Source organism: Leopardus geoffroyi, chromosome D4 (assembly GCF_018350155.1).
Source record: "Leopardus geoffroyi isolate Oge1 chromosome D4, O.geoffroyi_Oge1_pat1.0, whole genome shotgun sequence".
NCBI lineage: Eukaryota > Metazoa > Chordata > Mammalia > Carnivora > Felidae > Leopardus > Leopardus geoffroyi.
Genome location: NC_059342.1, coordinates 91921325 through 91936692, shown reverse-complemented (window position 1 = coordinate 91936692; position 15368 = coordinate 91921325). Strand labels below are relative to the sequence as shown.

At 62.9% G+C, this 15368-nt stretch overlaps 1 protein-coding gene across 2 annotated transcripts in view; it reads right to left on the bottom strand.

Moving 5' to 3' along the window:
* COL5A1 (collagen type V alpha 1 chain) overlaps positions 1-10563 on the bottom strand; it is a 150573-nt gene extending 140010 nt beyond the window's left edge. For both annotated transcript variants that reach the window (XM_045468354.1, XM_045468355.1), the window contains exon 1: positions 10060-10563. In XM_045468354.1, the coding sequence (XP_045324310.1) occupies positions 10060-10177 (118 nt within the window). In that variant the 5' untranslated portion in view covers positions 10178-10563. The remainder of the gene's footprint in view (positions 1-10059) is intronic.
* Positions 10564-15368: the final 4805 nt, after the last annotated feature.

Here is a 15368-nt window from a genome sequence, read left to right as displayed (position 1 = left end):
GCCCCCGCACAGCAGCCCTCCCAGCACCTGTCCACAGGGACAGGCCCGCGGCGCTGCAGGGAGGGAAAGGGCCGGCTGGTTCCGAGCCGGGAGACCCACCTCGGGCCTGGCCTGCGCTGCCCCCAGCGTGCTCCCCTCCCCGTGCCGGTCCTCGTGTCACTGACACAATCAGAAGGCAACGAAATGAGGGAAACAGAGAGGGTCTCCACCTTGAAGTGACTTTCGCTTATTTCCGGTGAGCAAGAAAGCTTTCGGAAGCTCGAAGGCCCTGCAGTTTGTGGCATAAGGGTGAAACCCACAGGCTCTGGAGGCTGGGTCCCAGCACTTTCCACCGTGGGTGCTGCCGTGAGGTGTCTGGCAAATGGCAGCCACCAAACCCGCCCTGGACAGACCTGAGATGCTCCAGCCCCGCGGGTCCCGGGACGAATCTGTGAGGTTCAATGCCATCCCCTCACGGTGCACACCCAAGACCGCTGGGCTCCCCTCCCGGCCATGGGACACGGAGCCTGGATGCCAGGGCACCACTTCTCGGCAGCCTTCGACCCCAGGAACCCCCAAGCCCTCTAGTTCTGAGTTGATTCATCTGCAAAACAACCCCGAGGGCAGAGGCCAGACCACCGACTCCCAGTAAGACATCCAATTCCTTCCCCAGGAGCCCGGGCATGTCCGCCATCCCGGCCTCGCCCTGCTGGGCCAAGGAAATGGGCCCCCAGTAGTTCCCTGGTATTCAATGCCGTAGAAGGGTGGACGGCAGTCCCCGGGGATGCTATCTGTGAAATGCACCCCTCCCCCTCCCGGATTCGCCCCTCCGTCACTGGCCGCGCCCTTTGCACTAACTGGGCAGCGTCCTCCGAGGTCCTGCCCTTTGCACTAGGTGTTTAGCTTCTGAGGTCCAGCTGCAGCCGTGAACCGGGAAGCAGAAGCTTTATTCCCACCTTCCTCTTTGCAGAAACCACCGCCCCTGCCTCCCTGAGCTCCGCGGGTAGTTACAACGGTATGAAACAGCAACAATGATACCCATGGTAACAACTGCAGTGACAACCCCGACGACAGCAACTACTGCTGTTAACGCGACTCTGCGTCTGCCCGGCTGCACTGAACACGGGATGTGGGACACCCCGCTGAGGGCTCTACGTCCACACGCGGGCGGCCAGCGCTCATCCTCCCTGCCGCCCCTCTGCGTGGTCGATTAAACCAACTCGGATCAGAGAGGTGCAGCAAACCCTGGAGGTCACCCAGCCAGGGGTGCTCACCTGCCCTCGTGGCCCCTGAAGCCGCTGTCCTAGGCCCTGTGTGCTGGCTCATCGGTGTCTCCCACACTCATCCCCTGAACTTCCCTTTCAAAGCCAGAGACGTGGCGGACTTCGGGAGGGACGGGAAGAGCGGGGGCCGGAGGAGGTGCAGACCCGGGCTCTCTCGTCTGCTTTCGTCCTCGGGGATCCCCGGTGGAGCCCACTCAAAGCCCCACCACGCAGGAAACCAGACCTGCCCGCCCGCCTCCTTGGCTCCCGGTCAGTCCCAGAAAGCACCAGGCAAGCCAGGGCCCCAGACCCGGAGAACTCCAACACTCTGCAAAACGCCAGCAAAGCTGCAGCCTTGGGACCAGCCCTTGGGGCGAGGACATTCCTGAGGGTTGGGGGAAGCCGTGCTACAGCTGAGTGACAGCCGCACAGGCACTGGGACGGCCGAGAGGGGACCCCACCCACAGCCTGCAGACCGAGCCTCGCCTGCCTGTGCACGGTGCTCTGCTCTTTGGCCCCAGCCAGCTCTGGGCGGCAGCCTGCGCGCCCCGGGGACGCGGGGCCACGCAGGAACAGCGCTGCCGGTGTCCTCCTGTCTCGGGAGTGTTCCACCCAGGGCCTGAAACAGGTGGACAGTCCAGAGCCCAGGAGCCCAGCCCACGTCTTCCTTGGGCCTAAGGAGCACCAAGAAGGGTGAGGTCTGAGTTCTCTCCCGCGGCACCTTCATGAGCCCCTGTGGCCCACCTCCGCGGCCCGAATGAGCTCCCCTGCATCTACCCATGTATACTGATGCCCTGCACTTACCACGCGGCAGTAATAACTGTGAGACCCGGCAATGTGACGGTGCAATTCCTGTGTGACATCCCCCCGCCCTTCCAACAGTCTTCTGAAGACAGGTGCCGCTTCTGTGCCCATTTCACAGATGGGGAAACTGAGGCACAAAGAGGCGCTCAGAGGTGCCTCGGCACCCGTGCTGAGCCCAGGCACTCGGGATAGGTAAGACGCAAGCACCCTGCCCTCCCAGCTCCCGAGGGAACCGAGAGCGTGGCCATCGGCCGCACGACCCGCCTCTCCAGGCCCCTGAATTCTGAGCTCATCCGTGCATCCTCCCTCCCGCACGGACACGTCACAGAGAGGGAAGTACTCACGCTGAACATGCTGGGCAGAGTCTCCAGCTGAGCGTGACGTGATGTCAGGGGCCAGTGCCACGGTCACCGGGGTTGGGGGAGGGGCTGGATGGCACGAGGCTAGACGCCACTGACACCACTCGACCCCGTGCAGATTATGGGGACTTGTGTTACCTTTGACGTTTCCCCCAATCGCTGTTTCTGGAAGGTGGGGCCACCCGGAAGAATGTAGGGCAGACACAGGAAGTGGGGGGAGCCTCTGCCCCCTCCTCGTCCGTCCCGGCCCTGCTCCCCTTGTAGGCGTCCCCCACCATTTATGCGGAAGCCTACAGCCTACCTGTTCAGGTGAGGGAGGCCGACCCTGAGAGAGCGCTGGCCTGTCCCACCCTCTCCCTCTCGGGCTGACCCCAGTGCCTCCCCTGGAGCCCCTTGCCCGCCTCACCAGCAGTGCCCACCCCCCAAGCCGGCCCCGCCACACTGGGTGCCCAAGGAGGACCCACACACTCCCTGCGGTCAGTGAAACGCAGCCACTCTCCCAGCAGTACTGAGTGCAACGGGCCTTATTTAAACTATAAATCTGAACAACAAAATAAGTCCCTGGAAAATAACCCCGTTTGGAAATCCTGTTCCCGGACCTCCATCCTAGAAAGCGCCAGCCACCCCGGCCCTCTGGTGCGCGAGCGCTCTCTGGCCCAGGAGGCACGGGGGACGCCGTCCCTTCCTCCCCTGCATGAAACCGGCTGAGGCTGGGCCACACTGTCCTCAGGAGGACGCGGCATCCACAAGGGAGCTGGCTCGCAGAAGCAGCCCCCGGAGGAAGCCGGGGCTCCCCTAAGCATCTCACGCTGTGTCCAGAAAACACAGAACTGGGAAAAGCAAAGAAGAAACCGAACAGGAAAGAGATCACGGTCACTGCAGCCTGGGCACACCCCGAGGACGTGAGAAAACACCTTCCCCAGAGGCACAAACATTGCTCTGGCTTCCCTGAACCACACTGAGGTCCAGGTGGCCCTTCCTTGTCCCTCAGCTCTCTGCACTGCCCGCCCCTGCGCAGGGCTCAGGGCTCTGGGCTCCCGGCTGTCCCCACACCCAGGTTCCGGGAACCGACCCAAGCTGGCCAGGGCACCAAGGGCCCACTGGACGCACAGCCACCCCCTGTCCTCCCCAGGAAGGTCTTGACCTTCAGCCAGGCGCAGTGCCCTGGGAACAGACCAGCCCAGGATCAGTAAGGAGGAGACCCGAGGCAGAGGCTCCCAGGCTACCCACCTGGGACCGTGGGCGGGGGGCGCAGACCTCGCTTTCAAGCACAAGGCCAGAAACAAAAGCCAGAAGCTGCCGAGACCCCCTCGCCTGGATCTGAGAATGGCATCTCACCAGCACCGGTGAGGGTCCTACACCAGCAGGAGGGCAAACTCACCCAGGGCTCGACCCCAACAACCACGGGGGCCTGACAAAGCAAGCTGGCCTCTGATTGGCCAGCGCCTGGTAGAGCTGGTAGGTACCTCCCTCTGATTGGCCAGCGCCCCGGGGAGCTGTTAGGTACCTCCCTCTGACTGGCCAGCGCCCCGTGGAGCTGGTAGGTACCTCTCTCTGATTGGCCAGCGCCCCAAAGGGGCCCGCTAGTGCCTCTCTCTGATTGGTCGATAGCACTCCCTCCCTGCTGGCCAATGTTTCACTACCTCCCACTTCGCACTTCCCCGGACACAATCACCTGTTCTGGAGTCCGATTTGCGCACCGCGCCGGAAGTTCCTGTGCTGCAGGGACGCTCGCCTGCACCTGCCGCCCGTGCCCGGCTCAGACCTAGGTCGCGTTAGAGGTCCGCAAACACTTCCGGCCTAAGCGCGGCCACTCCCGGCAAGGGCCAGCCTCTCCTGCGGTTCCCTGGGACCCCTCTCCCGGGCAGCGCCGCCCCCGGAGCTGCCCGCTGCGCCCCTCAGTCACCCTCGGCAGGATGCAAGACGATTACTTCCCACCTTCCAGTTGGGTTGAAACGCCCTCTTTCTGTCATTGTGAGATCGCTCTTTTTACAACGCAGGCTGGGAGGTTGAACATGGAAGTCACTCCTGGTTCAGGCACACATTTGTGGCGTTCGGTAAAACGACAGACGACATGAGGATCCCTGTTGCCAAAGTGCTGGCAGGGAAGACCAGGCCAGAAGAGTGACAGTCCCAGGCATGAAACACAGGTCCTGGCATCAGAAAACAAAGGGACCCTTGGAGTCCTGCATGCAGACGTCGCAGTGCCCCCTGGAGCTCCACAGAAGGAGATTTTGGAGAAACTGGGTCAGACTGGGTCCATCTCTTGGGTCTGAGTCACCAAAGAATGGCGACATTCACTTCTAATGTGGGGTTATTACTTAGGATGGGAATCGGCCAGAAAAACTACTGGGTGAGTCAAAGCTAATGGGGTGATGTGTCAGACCGTGTGACCCCCACGACCACACGTCCAGCACATCCACTCACGTCCCACCGGGCCTTCATTCATTCCATAAATGGCTCTCCAGCCACCTCCGCGGGGCTGGCGCAAAAACAGCGTCTGGGTCTGCACAGCCATCACCTGCACCCACCGCAGAAAAAACCCTGGTCTCATTCACTCACCGGGGGACATTTCCCGTGTCACCTGTTCTCCTGTTTCTCCGGGGAGGGGGATACGGGCACCACTGCCCACAGGAGAGACAGGGAGCCACTCACACAGCCAGCCGGTGAGCAGGGCCAGGTGCCCGGCACCAGACCCCATAACACGGCTTCGTGTCGCCTCAGGGCCCGGGAAACACAAAGTGGATGCTGAGCTCACTCTGCGCTCTGCACATGTTATGCATCAAGCCCTCACCAAAACTCCTGCAGGACACGTGATCATCACCCCCTTCTAAAAAAAAAAAAAAAAAGGGAAACTGAGGCACGGGGAGGCTAAATGCACGGTTGGTAGGAGGGGAGCCGCGGGGAAGCAAACCCAGGCTGGCCGGCTCCAGCCGCCCGCCCCGAGCACCACCCACACCCCAGTCCTCACGCTGTGCCCGCAGCAAGGGCACGTCTGCCCCTGAGAAGGGCCAAAGCAGGCTCCGCCTTCAGGACCTCAGGCTCCCCTCCCTCCCGCTGAGCCAGGCCAGAAAGTGCGGACACCGGAGGAGTGGCTCATCCGGGGGAACAAAAATAAGGAGGAAAAGAGAAACCCGGGGAAAAACATGTCATCAAATGATCAGGCCCAGCAGGACCCCGCTGGCCCCGCCGCAGGACCCGCAGCCCCGGCCGTTCCCCCCCCTCCCCCCCCGCAGGCTCCACCCATCGAGCGGGCGTGGCTCACGGCAAGGAGAGAAATGTCACCTGGCCCCCGGCTCCCCACACACACCAGGCCCGGCACACAGGACAGCCTCGGGAAACCACGCAGACACAGGCACGCGCAGGCGCACCGACACACGCACGGACACGTGGGTCCCCGCGCGTGGGCACATCACACACACGCACCTGCTCCCACAGGCACACACAGACACGCACACGGGTGTACCGCCCTCAAAGGGGCTGGTAGCACATTTCCGCACATGTTGCCACACGTGGCCTGGCCACATGAGCCCAGGAGGCCACGCGGGTGGGAAAGCGTCCCCAGCACGCAGACGGGGTCCCACCCTGACTCAGCGGGATGACCAAGCCTCCTTCCGCTGCGCTTCTTTGGGAACAGTCACATTTAAAGCCCATCGTGACAACTGTGCTCTGTCCCTTCTGCAGAAATACCACCCAGAAGAGCTCGCGGAATAACGTCCTACGTAACTCGGGGGCTCACTGTGCATCAGGCACATTCCACACGGGCAACTGTCAAAGCAATTCTCCCCACTTTCTGGAGGGGAAAGCTGAGGCAAATGCTCAGTTGGCACTGACCTCCCAGCTGCCCACACTGCTCCTGGGGCTCATCTCCCCTCACATCTAACTGCCCATCCCCAGCACAGGAACCCAAAGTCGTGGCCAGAGGCGCCCCACCCGAGCCGAGACTGTCAGTTGGCACACGGGCCCCCGCGCACGGGCAGAGAGGGTGAGGGCAGCCCCCCAGGTCTCCACTCGTCCCCCAAGAGACCCCCTCTTTTGCCACTGCAGCCACTTCTGCTGGCACCGCCTCCCTGGACGAGCGGTGCCGGGGGCGCCCTGCCAACCAAGCTAATGAGGGGCTTTCCAGCCAAGGGAAGCAGCCCCAGAGAACACGGAACACCAGAGCAGAGTTTGGGATGTCCTGCCAAGAAGGAGGGGCGGACAGGAGTAAAGCCAGAGGTGGATGAAGGCACCTGCTAAGGGAGGGGAAGAAGGAGAAGGAAAAGGCCAAGTTTAGTGTCACCTCCTCCAGGAAGCTTCCCCAGATCTCCCCAATGGGGCCAACCCTCCCAGATGATTTAAAGTGACACTTGGCACCAAAATGAACAGTGACACAAACACACGTGCTGCCCAGAGGACTTGGGGCTCCTGCACCGAGGAGCCCACCCCCGCTCACCTCTGTCCTCCCATAACCCTCCAGGCCAGGGTGCAAAGGCCTTCCGGGTCCAGGTAGGTCATGCAGACGAGCGAAAGGCCAACTAAAGAGAAGGAACAGGACAGTGTAGACTGCTTTCAATCTGGTTCCTCTTGAAGGCATTCCAGTGAAAAAGGAGGGAGGGAGGGAGGGAGGGATAAGGGACGGAGGAAGTTGGGACCTAAACACTGTTGGCCAAAGGCAACTCATCCTTCGCCCCAGGGTGGGGGGGGGGGCGCACATGTGGCAGGACCGCCCCCTCCCCCCCAATCTGCTGCTCTGGGCACCAGGTGTCCCCCAGGGAGAGCTGATAAATGGATGTGAAGTGAAAAGGTACCCCCCTCCCCCCTTAAGTCAAAGGCGCTAAGGCGCGGCCATGCTAAGCAGAAAGGAGACCCTCACTCAGCGCCCAGATGCAGAGGTCACACAGACCCAGAACCTGGGCTCCCGCATCTTGCAGGCCTGTGGGAGGGTCCGGTGACATGATGCGGGCACAGGGCCAGGCAGATGCCAGCACATCCATTGCGATGTGCAATTAACACATGCAGTGGTCTGGAGGGGGGGGTGGGACCCTACTTTGCTCCGTAAATGCAAACCCAGGGCGCCTCAGGCCTCAGGGTGTAGATGATCATCACTAGTCTGCCCTCTAACTGTTCTGTTATTAAGTGTGTGTGTGTGGGGGGGGGGGGGACAGTCTGCTCCCCACCCCCTCAGCTCCAGCCAACAGTGTCTGTGATCCAGGGAGGAGGCAGGGCCAGACAGCCAGAAGGCAGGGGCGGGGCAGGCGGGCATCAGCTGTGCTGGGCTAGGGCGTGGCCGCGGTGCTTGTCCAGAAATATCTGAAGGGTGGGGTAACGGGGCAGGCTCTGGCCGGCACCCCAGGAACAGCCCTGGAGCAACATCACAGGAGAAGGGACTTCGTGCCCCGCACCCGAAGAAACTCCTGCCTGGGGCCCCCGCTGGGTGGTCAAAGCCACTGGGCAGTGACCACAGCTCCGGCCCCTCCAGCCACTGAGATCTGGACCAGATGAGGGACAGGGCTCCAGGGAGCCAGCCTGGCCTCTGAACTCCTCCCACTGACTGCTCTCTTCTGGGGAGGAGGGAAAGGGGGAAGGATGGAAAAGGATGTCTTTCCAGCCAACTTGATTGAGTCAGAGGAAATTTAACCGTTTCGTATCTGTCAAGTCCCACAAAGCTTGGACGACTCTTCCCACAAAATTATGGCAAGAAGCAGGCACGTGACTGGACTCAACCAATGACGGGCCGAGGAGATGACCTCAATTTCCAAATATTGGGGTCACGTTTCATTTCACATACTCCCCTCCACCCGTTACAATGTTAAAGGGCCCCAAATGCAATCTTAACTTTTCATTCCTTCACACACTTGGCCAAGGAGAAGGTAGGAAAAAGAGCCATGTTCAGAGAAAACTCGGAAAACATCTGGCTCATCCCACAACGGAGAAAAGGACAGGCGCCTGGGAGGACCGCTCCCGCCTGCCCGCATCTGCGGTGGACAGCTGCCCTCCTTGGCCACGCACTGCCCATGACTTCGAGACAGGTCCCGCCCTGGGAGGTGGGACGGGTCTGGGAAACCCGCTCAGGAAAGCGGCTTCTTCACATGCTTCTAACGGTCTTTCTGACCAAAAGCCAAATGAGCAACTCCCGGGCCAGGGGCCAGGCTGCTGCCCCATCCCCTCTGCCACGTTTCTGCTTCCAAGGGGCCGCCCTCGGGAAAGAGGGGGTCGGAGAGGGGGCAGGGACTGCAGGCGCAGACAGAGCCCGGGAATGGAGCTGGGGGTCCACTGCAAAACCGCCAAAGGCATGAGCCCCAGCCTGCACCCGGCCCCGGCTTTTGGGGGTGACGACTCCCCTGAAGGGTTCCGTCCTGTGTTCCTGGGGAAAGCCCATCTGAGGAGCAGGACGGGGCTAAGGCCCTCGGCCACCATGGGGCCCCCACCGACTCCAGATCACTTTCCCGGAGGCCACAGTTGTCCCCCCCCACCCCGCCTTCAACTCATCCCCGGGGGGTGGGGGTGGGGGGAGTCATTTAGCCCAGGACCTTGGCACGTTGGTGGCAGCCCAGGGATGAGACAGCAGGTCCCCAGAGCTGGGCTAGGCACCCCTCGGCTCCCACAGGCCCGTGCTGGCTGGACACCCCGACTCCTGCTCATTCTCTTTGGCCCACCACACACCCATCGCGCCAGGAAAAAGGGAAAAGGTATCTCAATCGGGAAGTGTAGCATGGAAAGTGATTCTTCCCACATGGCTTCAAATTACAAAGTGGCGGGGACAAGGGGGCGGGCGGTGGAGCGGCTGGCCAGCTGTGCCCCCCAATTCCCCTGACCTCGCACCAGCAACTCTGAGCCTCGTCTCCAGGCTTGTTAGTGGGGACTTGGGACATTCTGAGACCTCCGATGTCTGAGGCTGTGCAAAGACCCATCCCACAGGTAACCACCAAGGTGATGCTTAGAAGCCACGGTCCCATCAGGAAGCTGAGTGGGAGGGAGTCAGAGCTACAAGAGTCCAGGCAGGCGCCCAGGGGAGTGGGCTCCTTCCAAGTCAGACCTCTGGCAGGCAAGGGCCCCATCTGTGGACCATCTGAGCCTCTCTGCCCAGACGCCACCACCACCTCCCAGCTCTGCCCCACAAACCCCATCTCTGGGAGGCAAACGCAAGAACAACCGCCTCCCCGGGGGTCAGGAGGTGTGTGGGGGGGGGGAGGGGGATTCGGAGCAGGGCTGGAGGGGCTGGGGCTTCTGGGATTCCCAGGCCCGGGGCCAGTGTCTCCCCCCCCACCCCGCCCCAGGAGCCCGGCCGGAATTGACGGGCTGCGACTCTAGGGGGCGACCCTTTCCAGTTTTCGGGAGAGGAAGTTCTGCCGGCGCGAGTGATGTGGGACGGAGATACTAAGTTTCGGGACAAAGTTTGCCGGCCTCGCGGACAGACCCTCTGGCCGATCCAGCGCCAGGCCCTTCCTCCGCGCGCGCCGCGGCCCCACCCGGCCGGCCCTCTGGCGCGCAGGGGTACCGCGCTGGCGCGTCTCCCTCCCCGGGCCCCGAGGCTGGCATTCGGAGAGGCGGCCCGCGCGTTCCCCGAGCTCGCGGGTGGCGGGTGGGTGCGGGGGGGGGGGAGAGGGGGAAGAGCGCCCGGGAGGCCGGCGGGGGCCGGGGATGACAGCCGCCCCCGCGCCCCAGCGCCTTACCTGCGCGGCTCAGAGGCGGCGCCCACAGCAGCAGCAGCAGCAGCAGCAGCGGTGGGGACAGCAGCGGGGCGCCCGGGCGCGGCGGGCTGCGCGCTTTCCAGCGGGTGTGGACGTCCATGCCGGCGGGGCGCGGGTCGGGGCGCGCGGGGACGCACGGGGGCGCGGGGCGCGGCCCGGGAGGGAGCGGACTCGGCGGGGACCGCGCGCTCTAGGAAGTCATGGGGAGCAGCCGCCGGCGTTCTCTTTGTGGCGGTGGCCCTCGCGCCGGGGCCGGCTGGCGCGCTCGCCCACGCGCGGGGGGTCGACCTTGGCCCGCGGGGCGGCCGGGACCCCGCTCGGCTCGCCGCCCTCGCCTCCTCGCCCCCTCCGACTCCTTCTCGCCGCCTCCTCGCCGCCGCCGCCGCCCCGCGACCCGCTCCCCGTGCGCGCTCCGCTCGAGCGAGGTCCTGCGCCAGCCGCGGGGACGGGGAGTGCCGACCTCGCCTTGGGCGCCGTGCTCTTTTCCCCCCTAGTCCTCCCTCCCTCCCCCCTGGAAGGCACCCGCCGCGGCTGTCGATCCCCCGCGCCCGCAGCAAATCAGAGCCCGGAGCCGCGCTCGGCCGGGCCGGCCCCCGCCTCCCACTGGGCGCCGCGGGCGAGGGGGCGGGGCCGGCGGGCGAGTCGCGGCGAGGAAGGGGCGGGCCCGGGGCGGGCGCGGGCGCGGGGCGGGGGCGGCGGCCGGCTCTCGGCGAGCGCGCGCGGACGCGCCCCGCGCCGCTCCCCCGGGCCCCCCGCTCTCCCCGCCCAGGTGCCCGCACCTGGCCCACCCGGGGAGCCAGCGTGGAGGGGCCCCGGGTTTGCTCACTCTGGGCTGGGGAAAAAAAAAAAAAAAAAAAAAGTTGCTGCTCAGCCCAACTTTTTCTTTTACGTGGACGAGCTCCGAGCTCCTCTTCTGGGTGGAGACTGAACTTCCAATTCAGCCAGATCGGGGCGCCCAAGACTGAGGCCGACTTGTCAACCCGCCCGGAGGACCCGCCCTCCACCTTCCCCCTCACTGAGGATTGGGCGTGGGAGCCCAAGTTAGGGTCTGACCTCCCAAGGGTCCCAGAAGGAGCCTGGAGGTTGCACATCTGGGATCTTAATCAGGCGAGGTCCCCCCGGCAACCCACCACCACCACCACCACGCCCCTCCTCGCTCCCTCCCGCGCCCTCCCCCCTCCCCCGTGACCCCTCTGCAACAAAAGGAAATCAGAGGGAAGGTGCCCCTCCGGGAGGTGACAGCGGGCAAAGGGGTGAGGGGTCGGGACCCACTGCCCTGGGGACTCCCGCCGGGCGCCCGCCTTGGGGAGGGCCCGCTGGACTGGACGGCAGGCTGCCCCCTTCTACCAGGCTTCTCAGCCCAGAAAGCCTCCCGTCTGGGACAACTGCAGGGCCCTTCTTACAAAGAGAAGGGGCGAAGGCGTTTTCAGGGGCTTGCCATTCCTGAGCCGTCCAATCCGGACCCCCTAGAGCACACAGTTCCCCCAGGGGTGCTGGGCCAGAGCCGGGGCCGCTCCTTGTCACATCTCCAGGCTGGTGCGAGATTCCCCAAATGCCCTTTCCTGCCCACCATTCCAGAAACGGGGACTTGGGGTGGGGGTGGGGCGTACTTAGCTTTGCTGGGACGGATGGCCACGTGCGGCTTCTGGCGTGGGTGGCAGGTGGCGGCTGACCGCTGAGCAGCTCAGCTCCGCATGTGCCGGGCCCTTCCTGGTGCCACGAATGCGCGGGGAGGGCCGCACAGACAGACGGGGAGATGTTTGGGGGGCATTAAGTAAAGCAAATTGTTCTTCCCGGTTTTTATATTTCTTTGTTGTTGTTTTTTTCTGTATAAGTCGTATGTATGATTGGAATTGTGTGTGTGAGTGGTGTGCATGCTCGTGTTTATGCATGAGGGGCGTGTGTGTGTGTGTGTGTGTGTGTGTGCAAGCTAGAGCTGGTCCTTTACTTGTATATACCTTAATGAGATTCTACCTGACGCTTCTGAGCCCCCAGCCCCAGCCCTGTCAGGCCCCGAGAGCGCCCCCCACCAGTGGGAAGGCCAGCCTCTCTCCATGACTTGGGGTGCTGACACAGGTCAGTGGCCTGGCTACCAGGAAACAGTACAAACTTTCGGGGTTCTAGCTTTTCCCCAAGGACATATGGCACTTCTCGGACAGTCACGTGCGCCTCCATCAGGCAGCCACCCGGAGTCCCTCTCAGTGATGTGCAGAAAGCTTGCCCCTCGTGGCCCTGAGCAGACAGGACAGACGTTGTCCTATCCCTGGAGAGCAAAGGGTGTGATGTCTTGGCCAAGCTGATGAAGGTGCGTCTCCATTCCATCCAAGCCCGGAGCTGGGTGGGGAGGCCAGTTTCCATGCCGCCAGGAAATGCAGAGAAAAGTCCCTAAACTGAGCGGCCTGACCTGCCAGGCCAGGACTTAGAACCACTTGACCGTCTGAGTCACGATTTGAATTCCAGTGAGCACAGTGGTCAGCCACCCCACAGGGGACCCAACAGGGTGCGGGGACTTACCCAAAGTACCAGCTCATGTGTGCCGCCGCCAGAGTTTGCACCCAGATGTCCCTTTTGGGCGCGAAACATGCTGATCACCTCGCCCGGGTTCACGCAACAGTGACTGGTGGTGGTTGACCCCAAGCCCAGCATCCCCCGGACCCTCCCGTAACGGATTAAAACAGACGGCCTTTGAGAACTGTTTAATGTGCTCTGGGCCCTAGAGAGTCTGCAGTGAGCAAGACACCCGGGTCCCTTTGGCGTGGGCCTGACAGCTGCACAGAGACTCGGTCATCACCTGTGTGGGGAGTGGCCGCCTGTCAGCCCACATCTTCTGTAATTCGTGCCAGGTTCCAGTCTGGCCCATCCCGGTGCCTGTACCTCCAGTCGTGGCACTTGGCCATGGGAGGGACTCACCAAGATCCGGGGCTCTGGGCACCCCGGCCACGGTCACAGTATACTTCCCGCGGTGCCCGGGGAAGAACGGGACAGGCCAGATGTGCCCCGAGCTCTGCGCCTGCGATCCGACCACCCAACGTGCCCCCTGAGGCCGTAAGTTCTTCTACTGACTATCTACGCAGCGGAGTTGTGGTTCTCCACAGAGCGTCCACGCGAGCACCAGCTATCGCCCTCCCCTGGGCTGTTGCGGCCGCCAGCCTCCCATCTGAAGGGGCCACTCAGCCTCCCAGAGTCATTGCCTGGCTGGGAAAGGGCCGGCCCGTTCCCGAGAAGCCTTCCAAGGCAGCCGGCTTCCCGCCCTCCTTTCCCCGCTGCGGGTGGAAGCTCACGGCCCCACGGACAGGTGGGAGGGACCCGGGTGTCTGCTTGCCCTCCGGGAGTTCACGGTCCGCTGGGGCACCCAGGTGGGCCCAAGGCGTCTGGGGGGCTGCGGCCCAGCAGAGTGAGTGGCCCCCACACCTGTCCACAGCCTGGGGCTGGGTTCCCTCTGGCCACCCAGGGATGACGCTCCTACCCCGCATCCCACACCTGCAGGTGGTGTCCTGGGATGGGAGCGGCTGACTCAGCTAGGGCCCCAGCAGCAGCCACAGGTGAATTCTCCCCTCTGCTCCTCAGTTTTGTTATCTGAGAAGCAGGGAAGAGGGACCCCACATCCACGGACCCAGTAGAACATAGATGAGAAGGTGATGGGGCACCGGTGGGCAGGGGCGGGGGGAGCTCCGTCGGTTAAACGACCGACTTCGGCTCAGGTCATGATCTACAGTCTGTGAGTTCGAGCCCCTCATCGGGCTCTGTGCTGACAGCTCAGAGCCTGGAGCCTGCTTCTGATTCTGTGTCTCCCTCTCTCTCTGCCCCTCCCCCAATTGTACTCGTGTGTGTGTGTGTGTGTGCCCCCCAAATAAATAAACATTAAAAACATTTTTTAAAAAAATAAAAATAAAAATGAAAAAAGAAGGTGAGCCAGGAAGGCCTCGGAGATGCCAGTGCCCCTCCCTCTCTGCTCCCCGTCCCCCCAGCCCAACCCCCTCCCACACACCCCCCACAGCGGGCCTGCCTTCCTCCCAAACCCCCAGTCAGCAGAGCAAGGACCCTCCCTCTGAGGGAAGAGTTCCAACAGCAGAGTGTGGATGAGCCAGACCTGCCTCACCAGGTGCCTCACTGGGTGTGACCCCGGGGGAGGCTGACTGCGGAGGGGTGGCCCTGCCGGCTCTGGGGACCCCACCCCTGCCCTATGCAGCTGTGAGGCTCAGCACACCGCAGGGCTCTCCTTCCACCCTGGGGGCCAAGTGCTATTAATCCCAGGGTAACTTCCAAACAATTACTAGCAAAAATCATTACTTAAATTTTTTTAATGTTTACGTGTTTTTGAGACAGAGAGAGACAGAGCATGAGCAGCGGAGAGGCAGAGAGAGAGGGAGACACAGAATCAAAAGCTGAGCCATCAGCACAGAGCCCAATGTGGGGCTCGAACCCACGAACCGTGAGATCATGACCTGAGCCGAAGTCGGACACTTAACCAACGGAGCCCCCCAGGAGCCCGGACCCCCCAGGAGCCCCAAAACTCACTGCTTTAAAGGCCAAGGACACGGCATGTCCTTCGTCATCCTGTTTCCATCATGCTCCTCGGTCAACTTGGACTCGGCGTAAGAGGGCAGAGACAGGGCTGGGTGGGCCCAACAACAGGCCAAAGCGGGGCTCCCCAGGGCAGCAGTCTGCTGGGGCCCCACATCCAGCTGTCCTGGTGCTTCTGGGGCCTTCTCCCCCTCCCTGGTCCCCGTCCGCCCTCTTAGCATGTATGTGCCCCCAATCTCTTCCTACAAGGACAACCAGTCATATTGGGTGAGTTTACCCTACAACGAAAATGACTTTCTTTTTAACCTTAGTCTCCTTTTGAAAGGACCTGTCTGTCACCACAGTCAATTCCGGGGGGGGGGGGGGGGGGGACACAGGGTTAGGGCTTCCACGGGGGAACGAGGGGGTGCAATTCAGCACACAATACCTTGGCAATCCCAGTCTGTGGGCCTTCTGGAGAAATCCAGGGCACTGTGTTTTCCAGAACAATAAGGGCATTCTAACGCCCATGGGGGTGGGGGTGGGACCACGTCCAGCAGGAGGGGCCTCTGAGGGCATCTCACCCTGACTGCTGGGCCAACCCTCCGGAATCTCGCTCCCCTGGTGCATATGGAGCTGAGCGTCTGTGACGCCGACCACGCCGGGGGGAAGGGGGGCAGCGCACAGGCTGAGACCCGGCCGCCTCCCATGAAGGCTCCCGAGTCCTTCCCGGGTGCTCGTTTCTCCCTCCCCACCCTTTCTGTGGACGAGTGCCCCTGCCCTGCTTC